Genomic DNA, 8,158 nt, shown 5'->3' with positions numbered 1-8,158 from the left:
TTCAAAGATTTTTATATGTCCACATCCTACAGGAAATGTGGCTAATTAGCAACATTTTCCAGTTCGCCCTGTGATGTGTGTTAGTTTATCTTAGAGGATATAATTTCACATAGTCAGACAGCATTACAAAGTATTTCTTAAACCTTTGTTAATATAAGACTAATCTAAGGGATAAGTTGCTTATTGTTTTAAGACAAAGGACTTCTGCAAAATGATTTCAGTCAGCTTTCTGCTGTGGACATAGTAACAGAACAACATCCTGCAGGCTTTGCCCTTTCCCCGTTTGAATTCCAATTATTTTCCTGAAATGACAAGCTAAAACAGGTTTTCTTGCTCTTCTCGCGGGAATTTAATCACTAATTCTGGCATTCACGGTTTTTTTGTTTGTTTGTTTAGAAATCAAGTAAATATTTGTTCTGAAAGTTAAATAAATAGTATTCATTTAACAAACAAAACAAACATATTGATGACAAAATATTTTTCTGTGTGAGAGAGACAGCTCTAACACAAAAATTAAATAATTCCTCAAGGGATAATTATTGAGTTGCTTTGTAATATTTCTTCAGCACTAATATAAAAACGTCCATACCTTTCAGGAAATGTTGTTTTCTAGCGACCCCACGTGGTGAATCACGAAATGTCTTTGTGTAACATTCAAAGGTGACCGAAAATAGGAATCTTAACCTCCCAAAGTTCCCAGACTAGAGAATGTTATGGTCTTTTTTTTTTTTTTTTCAAATATATGAAATTCAGTTCCCTAATAGCAGTTTGAAACTAACCAACCTGAATTCAGCTTTGTTATCAGTTCAGCAGCACATAAACTCTTTGAAACTTATGGAATAATCACATAACTTGTTGCTGAAAAGAAAGAAATGTGGTCTGATTTGAGCTCAAATTTATCATAATCTCTTACAAAATATATGTTTGCAACAATATGTTTCTTTCGAAATACTACTATTAAATGTGGTAATGTTAAATCCGACAGACAACGAAGGCAACATTCAAAACGGAAGTGACATAAACGGTTGTCAAGGGACGGATTTTAGTTTACGGAACTGCTAGCATTTTTGCTAAAATATATATTTTTCCTCATTACCTTTCACTTTCATTGTATTTTTGATTTTGGGGCATGTTTGTGTGAAGAATCGTTATTTTAATGCTGGATTCTATCAACTAAGCAAAACTTGGTATTTGGGTTTGGAACGAAACCGAAGAGTTTGTGATGCTAGCTGCATAAGTTGCATATATGATGGCAAGAGCTCCTCCTAGAGCATATATTGTTCCTGACTGGCATCGATGTAAGGATAGCAAAGAATACTTCAACAAAATTATACATAAGAAGAATCGGAAGAATTTTGGTAATTATTAACACATTAAGTTGAGTTTTAATTTAGTTATTTCCAGTATCAAGACTTCTCGGTACTAGAAGTCAACTAAAACATTTATGTCCATTGATGGAAAAACTGATTAATGAGCCAGTACAAATAACCTTCTTCTATGACACCTAGACTCAAATGAATTTAAACGTTTTGAAACGAATATCAAATGCAAAGACAATTCTTATTTTTGAGATCTCAACACCACTTACTGACACGCATTCTCTTTGAAAACATCCAGCATAGTAAACATAGTTTTTTTTCTTCTTAAACCAGGTCTGTTGGAGTCTCCTGTGATGCCTCCACATGCAGCCGTGGATACACTTGATTATAAGATTTTCATTTCTGGTAAGAGTGGAGTTGGGAAAACAGCTCTCGCTGCGCGCCTTGCTGGTCTAAATATTCCTAGTGTGCACCATGAAACTACAGGTAGGTTTGATTTGCAGCACTGATCTTTTTTTTTTTTTTTTTTAACAGCTCTATAAGAACACTTGGAGAGTTTTCTGCTTTTAAACTGTCCTTTCATGTCTTTGATGCTGTTCAAGGGATTCAGACGACAGTGGTGTACTGGCCTGTGAAGCTGAGGGAAAATGGTAGAGTGCTTTTCTTCCGTCTGCAGTTGTGGGACTGTGGAGAGAATGCCTTACGCAGATTTGACCATTTGCTTCCGGTATGTATTGAATATGAAGCTATACACAGTTGAGAAGAATTCAAGGGGATAAACAGAAAAAAAAAACACTTAATAGAGTCTGTGAGATCTTTAACACCTGATTTTTTTTCCTCTTTTCTTTCCTCCAGTCCTGTAAGGAACAGGTGGACGCTGTCCTCTTCCTTTTCTCCTTCACTGACCGGACATCCTTCCAAGATTTGTCAAATCAAATTACTAAATGGACCGAGTCAACTGACTGTCTTGTCAAAGTGGTGGTTGGTACAAAGTATCCTTATGAAGAAATAATTTTTCACAGCCGTTTTTACTATGCAGCTGTACATTTGTCTTTGCAAAGACAAATGCATAGTTCATGCAGCTGGCCAGAAGTGCGCCGGAATTGGCCGTTGTTTTGGTAACTCAACTGTTTCAATTTCAGCAATTTCATATGACTGTCTACGTCCACTGGTCAACTTGACTATCAAAAAGACGCTCTACTAGCAGGTAGACACCAAAAGATGCATGTTTTCCCTTAACGCTTGCTTCAGGTTTGACCTCTTCATGCACTGCGACGTAGCAGAGAGGGACGTCAGGAAGTTCCAGGAGACATGGAGGTTACCGGTGCTCCACTCAGGTGGGGAGGTCAGCGATGGGCTGGGTGACGTAGCCCCCATACTCAACTGCCTCGCCGAGAACCTGTGGCATCAGGACTGTGTTAGAGCTGGAGCAACTGGTCGGCAACAGCAGCACGAGACAAGGACTCTACCTTAAAAATCCCTGATCAAAGTCATTTTGGTGGAGGCAGCCTAAAGGGGGCGACTGGTATCTCCTAACATGCAGTGACGACAACGGGAGCAGCAATCTAATGGATATGTGTGGTTAAAAAAAGCTACAATTTCAAGGCAAAACTCCTTTTCATATATTATATGAACAGGTTTTTTCTGCTTTAGAGTTAGTTTTCAAAATCCAAATTGCTGTTATACATGGTGCCTGTGCAGTTTTTCTAACTTCTGAACCTTTGAATACTTGGAATCAGCAATCATTGGTCTTCAGCTCTCTTCCCAGTTATTGTGTAGCAGAAAATTCCTCATTGCAAATCTTTGTCAAAGTCTTGTCACGTTATGGGTTCAACAAGTTATAATTTGAGATGAAACTCTACCCATTATAGGTTTAAGTGATGAAGTCAGGCCTTAGATTGCTGCCGTAGATGCTTCAGGAGCCACACACACCTAATTTCAGTGTTTGAGTTTCTGTCTTGCCATTACAATGACCCATCATGTCAAACTAAAAAAGTGTTTAAGTAGAAAATAAATAGTACAGCAAAATATCTGCTCTGCATCGACAGTGACGTTTGATAAAATGCATCGTCCGTTACTGGTTTTCATAATCAACACATCACACTATGATGTGTTAATGATTTCATGACGTGAATCACTGAAATGCCTTGTTGCTGATGCATGCAATACAAATAAACTTGATTGAGGGAGTGGCCAAACTCCAGTCCTGCAACCTTTAGATGCCGCTCTGCTTCAACAGAGCATTAGCAGATCTCTGTAGAGCTCGACTGCATGCTAGTGAGTCAGTTTTGCCATTTAACTCACTGTGTCGGACACATCTAAAGTTACAGGACTTCAGCCCTCAAGGAATGCAGTTTGAGGCCTCTGTAGTACAGCATCAGGAGACCTAGGGCAGAAATGCTGGCTTGTGTGAACCAACATTATTGGTTCACACAAACTGATATGACCAGTTTCCGTGAACTGATGTTCAGATGAACTGTGTGAGTCACACAAACCGGAGGTTCTTCAGATTTAAAACCTGTTATAGCACAAGATTTTACCAAGTTATTAACACATTCAGAACCACCCAGCTCATAAAAGTTTTTATTTATAAAATGCAATGAAATGGCGACACCTTTATACTCCCAACATTATGTTGAACATTTCCCCAAGAGTGTGCACTGGTGTGAAAGAAACAAATCTAAAGAAAAAAAAAAAACAAAAAAAAAAGATGCATCCCACCCCGGATTAAAAAAATTATCCAAATCAAGCCATCACTTGTTTGAAAGTGCTTTTATCCATACTTCTTTCTCAAAGCTGCAATTAGAAGAAAAAAAAAAGTTTAATTCACCAGTTTCAACTTAAAACAAAACAACAAAGTTTGCCTAGTTTTACCTTTTACTTGCAATCAATATAATGGCAGTCGGCGGTCCTATCTGACTCTGAGATAAATTTAATATGAAAGAATCCACAGGAAGTCCCAGAACTTTATTCGCCAACACAGTCACATGTTCAGGGAAGACGGCATAATCCAGCACAGCGAAGCGTTCATACCTGGAAGTGGGAGTACAAAAGGTTGGACTTAATCAGTTAAAGTACCCTGCAAAATTCACTTCCTGAGCACAAACACCTCAGCTTTTTTTTTTTTTTTTTAAAGAGTTAAGTGTTGTACTTTTTTGAGGAGATGATCAAGAGGTCATTGAAGAGGTGGAGGTAGATCCTGACTGTCGATAGTTTTGACCCATAGGTCACCACAGTGTCCAGGGGTCCGTGGAGGACCAGGAAGCGTGTGCTTTTCACCAGAGGAACCAACTGGCAGGGACAGGGATAAATTCAGAAATTAGAGTCATAAATGGGCGTCCGTTACAAATCCTGAAGAGAAATGTTGGGGAAAAAAAACAAAACAAAAAAAAAAACACCTTAATGTCATCAAAGTCCATCAGCGTTTCCAGGCGGATCAGTTCCTCCAAGCGTTTCATCTTTTCCACCTTCTGGTCACACTCCAACACAATCTTTCTCAATGTAGGAAAGAACATGAAATGTGTTAAAATTAGAGAATGGAAGTAAAGGCCACGTTTAACACCAAATCTTATTTCAATGAATCTAGGATGAAATCAAACAATTCCCAATTATATTTTTTTGGCTTGTTCATAAGTGAGCATTAGGAAGGTGCAGCCAATACATTATGCAGTTACTATGTTTACAGATAATTTCATTGTAAAATAAAATCTGAAAATTGCTTTGCGTAAACTTTTGTATAAACTCTGGACTCAAAGGGACAGGGAAAAAAAAAAAAAGAAGTAATTTCTGCAACTCGGAGTAAACAGCCGTACCTCATGGATGCCTTTTATGGCCTTTGAGAGATTTGAAGCTGCTTCAGAGTCTGGCTCGGTCAATTTTAAGATGCTCTGAAATCAAAATTGAAAATTAAAGCAGTGTGCAAAGTCAGGCACTCATAATCAGCCCATGTTAAGTTTTACCTCCAGTAGAAGTTTCATACGCGTTATTCTCTGAAATGGGAGAATCAGGAATGATTTCAGTCCTTGTTTTTGACAGACCGGGTCCCTTTCAAGCTTCTTCAGAGCATACACAAAGTTTCTGTTTTGCTGCCTAAAGTAGGGAAAGATTAGCTTAGTTATGTGCAATGAAGTCCAAATGTTCGTAGTACATAAAATAAGTCAAAATGTTGTGACATTTCAATTTCAGACAATAGATGTTTGGAATCAAATCACTGGAAAAGCTTTAAACATTCAACAGATTATCTTAAGAGACCCAGTTTAGGTGCATCACAAATTAGAGTTCACTGGTAACAAACCCCCAAAATTCAATTTGTAAGTTTACAGTTTTGTTATGAGAATCATGGAGAATATTGACTCATGCTGCTGTAGTCACGCATTATTGGAAAGGTCAAACAGGAAGACACACAAACCGATTACAGCAGTGACTGTGAAGCAAAGTCCACTCAAGATTTAACAAGGAACGGATTGCAGGATATTGGATATTGCATGGATTTATCCAGGATATTGGTAAAAACTGCCATACACCTTTGGTTAAGTCAGACCTCAACCAGAGATATCCTACCTGGGGTAACGAGAAAAGACTAAACTGCCCCTCGGTGGTCCAAAATTTCTGTATTAAACATTTTTATTTGCAATATTGAAAGTTAACGGAAAGATTATTTTTTAAGGCTTCCTTTGCTGTAAGCCATTTTTCAACTTGATACTTGAGGTTTCACTGCGTAACGCAACTATAAATTTGTTTTACTTTGATTTGAACTACAGAAATTCATCTCCAATCAAGACGCATCTAAAAAAAACACAGTTGCTTTTAATTGTAATTAGAAACATACAGTCTGACCCATTATCAGTTTTCCCCAGTAGACTATAAGGTTCGTCCAGTATCATTTATTTCAGAATGTGCTTACATCAGCTGGTTGACAAGCGACTCCTGGTACGTCATATTGGTCACATATGGGACGTAGTGCTGCTTAAAGTTTCCACAGTGTTGCAGCACAATGTCACCAACTTGAAATATTATCAGGCTTTCTCCCAGTCGAGCTTCCAGATCCAGAAGGAATCTTTAAAAAGACACCAGTTCAAACTGGAAACAGTCATTCATACTGAAATTAAAGACATCCAGTCGCATCAGAGGAACTCACTTTGTATTTGCTTCCATCACACGTCGGATGTTGCAAAACAAAGTATGATGCTCCATTGTGGACATCGTCTTCTTCAGCACCTTCGATGCGTAGAAATGGTTGACGAGAACGCCGAGACTCTTCAAGTAAGACACTTCAGAGCCGATCAGCTCAAACATGGACTTGTAAAGCAATGAAAAGAAGTCAAATACCAAATCTGCTGAGATCATTTTGTTCAACATTTTAAGCCACGTACCTCCTGAAGGCCAATCTCTTTGGGTGTCAAGATGTTGGGCAGACCAGAAGCTTTCACCTTTTCCAAGTCTTGCCAGAGTGTGCAAGAAGTCAGCCTAATACTGGGTGGTTGAGATGGGGATGGATCCTCAAACTCCAAACGCTTGCTGATGCTTAAGGTAGAAGCTCGTCCCTGAGAACAAGACTCGGTTGAGATCGAATCAGCAGACTGATGAGGGGATACTACTCCAAAGTGGCTGTGGCGTCTCAAAGCAGACCGCCGGCCGTGAAAAAAAGCTGGAGATGTAGGTGAAGTCGAGTCAGGGGTCAGAACAGGAGACTCGGCCTCTAAATGGTTGCCAGCCCTCAAATGTGAAAAGAGACCATAAAAGGACTCAGATTTGCCCAGGTCTGACAAAAGCCCATCTTTGAGTTTCTGAATCCCATCTCCGATAGCCTGCAGGGAGTAGTCCTGATACAAAGGGACTGCAAAGAAAAACAGAGTCCCAGGTGTTCAATCATTTTTTTTCAGCAAAAACAAGAGATAAAGAATATTTATTTTAACTCACAAATACTGATGTACTTTGACTGGAATGTCACACTCTGAAATTCCTCATCTGAACTTGCTTCCCTGGGTTTATAAGAAGAGGCCACATTAGTTAAACTATAACCCTGTTAAAACAAAGTACAGTTTTTACACCTCAGTCACCCTTCTTCTAGATTCTCCTCCTCAGGTAAAGATGAATCATCCTCTTGAGGTTTAGGGCAAGAGTGTTGGTCTATTAAAGGACTCAGCAAATCCCACGCCTGCTCGTGTTTGGTGCATTTCAGAGCTGAAGACAAATCTAGATGACTAAAAAGGAACAAAAAGTCACAATCAAAACATCCTGTGTTATCCGAGTCCACCTGTTTCACTTCACCTGTAATCCTCAGGAAGGTCTGTGTTGTCGCCACTTCCTTGAAGGTCATTTTCCAGATTAGAAAACCCGATGTGAAGTTCATTGCCTTGCTCCAGATCGTCTGTAACGTCGTTTTTAAAGCCATACATGCCGTCAGCTCGGACATTGAAGGAAGCCATAAAGAATGAATCCGGGCCGAAAACTTCCCATATAACACTGTCTGAAGAAGCTCCTACACTCTGCTTAGATTAAAACTATAGCATCAGATGCAGTCAAACTACATAAACTTTCACCCACTGTGAGCAGCAATCACAGGAGCACAAACCGGTGCGTCATCTCAGAAACGCCCGGCTGGACAGCAACACTCCCTAACAGTCAGCCGGCGGATGACCTGGCCGGAAAGGGAGGCGAGGGCGGGGTATTCCGTCTTCACGTGGCGCGAACTCTAAATATACCCAGTTCATTTCTATATAATGCAGTCATGTACTCACATTTATTCAAGTACACACAGTCCAATTCAACAAATATTATAGAACTTTACTTTTACTGCCCCTTTCTTGCCGCTTTACACACAAAAATTAAAATGGTAC

At 39.3% G+C, this 8,158-nt stretch overlaps 2 protein-coding genes across 3 annotated transcripts; one reads left to right on the top strand and one right to left on the bottom strand.

The window, feature by feature from the left end:
* Window positions 1–640: 640 nt before the first annotated feature.
* On the top strand, window positions 641–3,347 carry cplane2 (ciliogenesis and planar polarity effector 2). The gene is made up of 5 exons (XM_014984572.2): window positions 641–1,358; window positions 1,653–1,805; window positions 1,922–2,046; window positions 2,175–2,311; window positions 2,571–3,347. The coding sequence occupies exons 1-5, from the start codon at window positions 1,247–1,249 to the stop codon at window positions 2,791–2,793; spliced, it is 750 nt and encodes a 249-aa protein (XP_014840058.1). The 5' UTR covers window positions 641–1,246; the 3' UTR covers window positions 2,794–3,347.
* Window positions 3,348–3,885: 538 nt separating this feature from the next.
* si:ch73-15b2.5 (rho guanine nucleotide exchange factor 19) lies at window positions 3,886–7,979 on the bottom strand. 2 transcript variants are annotated; one of them, XM_014984569.2, is made up of 12 exons: window positions 7,590–7,977; window positions 7,379–7,522; window positions 7,239–7,300; window positions 6,692–7,155; window positions 6,457–6,617; window positions 6,223–6,375; window positions 5,279–5,408; window positions 5,132–5,206; window positions 4,718–4,810; window positions 4,471–4,610; window positions 4,194–4,352; window positions 3,886–4,115 (listed from the first exon to the last, which is right to left on the bottom strand). In XM_014984569.2, the coding sequence occupies exons 1-12, from the start codon at window positions 7,745–7,747 to the stop codon at window positions 4,073–4,075; spliced, it is 1,782 nt and encodes a 593-aa protein (XP_014840055.2). In that variant the 5' UTR covers window positions 7,748–7,977; the 3' UTR covers window positions 3,886–4,072. The 2 variants fall into 2 exon arrangements, with proteins under 2 accessions (XP_014840055.2, XP_014840056.2); XM_014984570.2 differs by lacking the exon at window positions 6,223–6,375 and having other exon boundaries at window positions 7,590–7,979.
* Between the last annotated feature and the right edge of the window lie 179 nt (window positions 7,980–8,158).

This window comes from Poecilia mexicana, unplaced genomic scaffold (assembly GCF_051168715.1).
Source record: "Poecilia mexicana isolate PSO_F unplaced genomic scaffold, ASM5116871v1 scaffold_5, whole genome shotgun sequence".
Classification (NCBI taxonomy): Eukaryota; Metazoa; Chordata; class Actinopteri; order Cyprinodontiformes; family Poeciliidae; genus Poecilia; species Poecilia mexicana.
The sequence above is the reverse complement of the archived record's forward strand: the minus strand, read 5'-3'. Positions and strand labels throughout refer to the sequence as shown.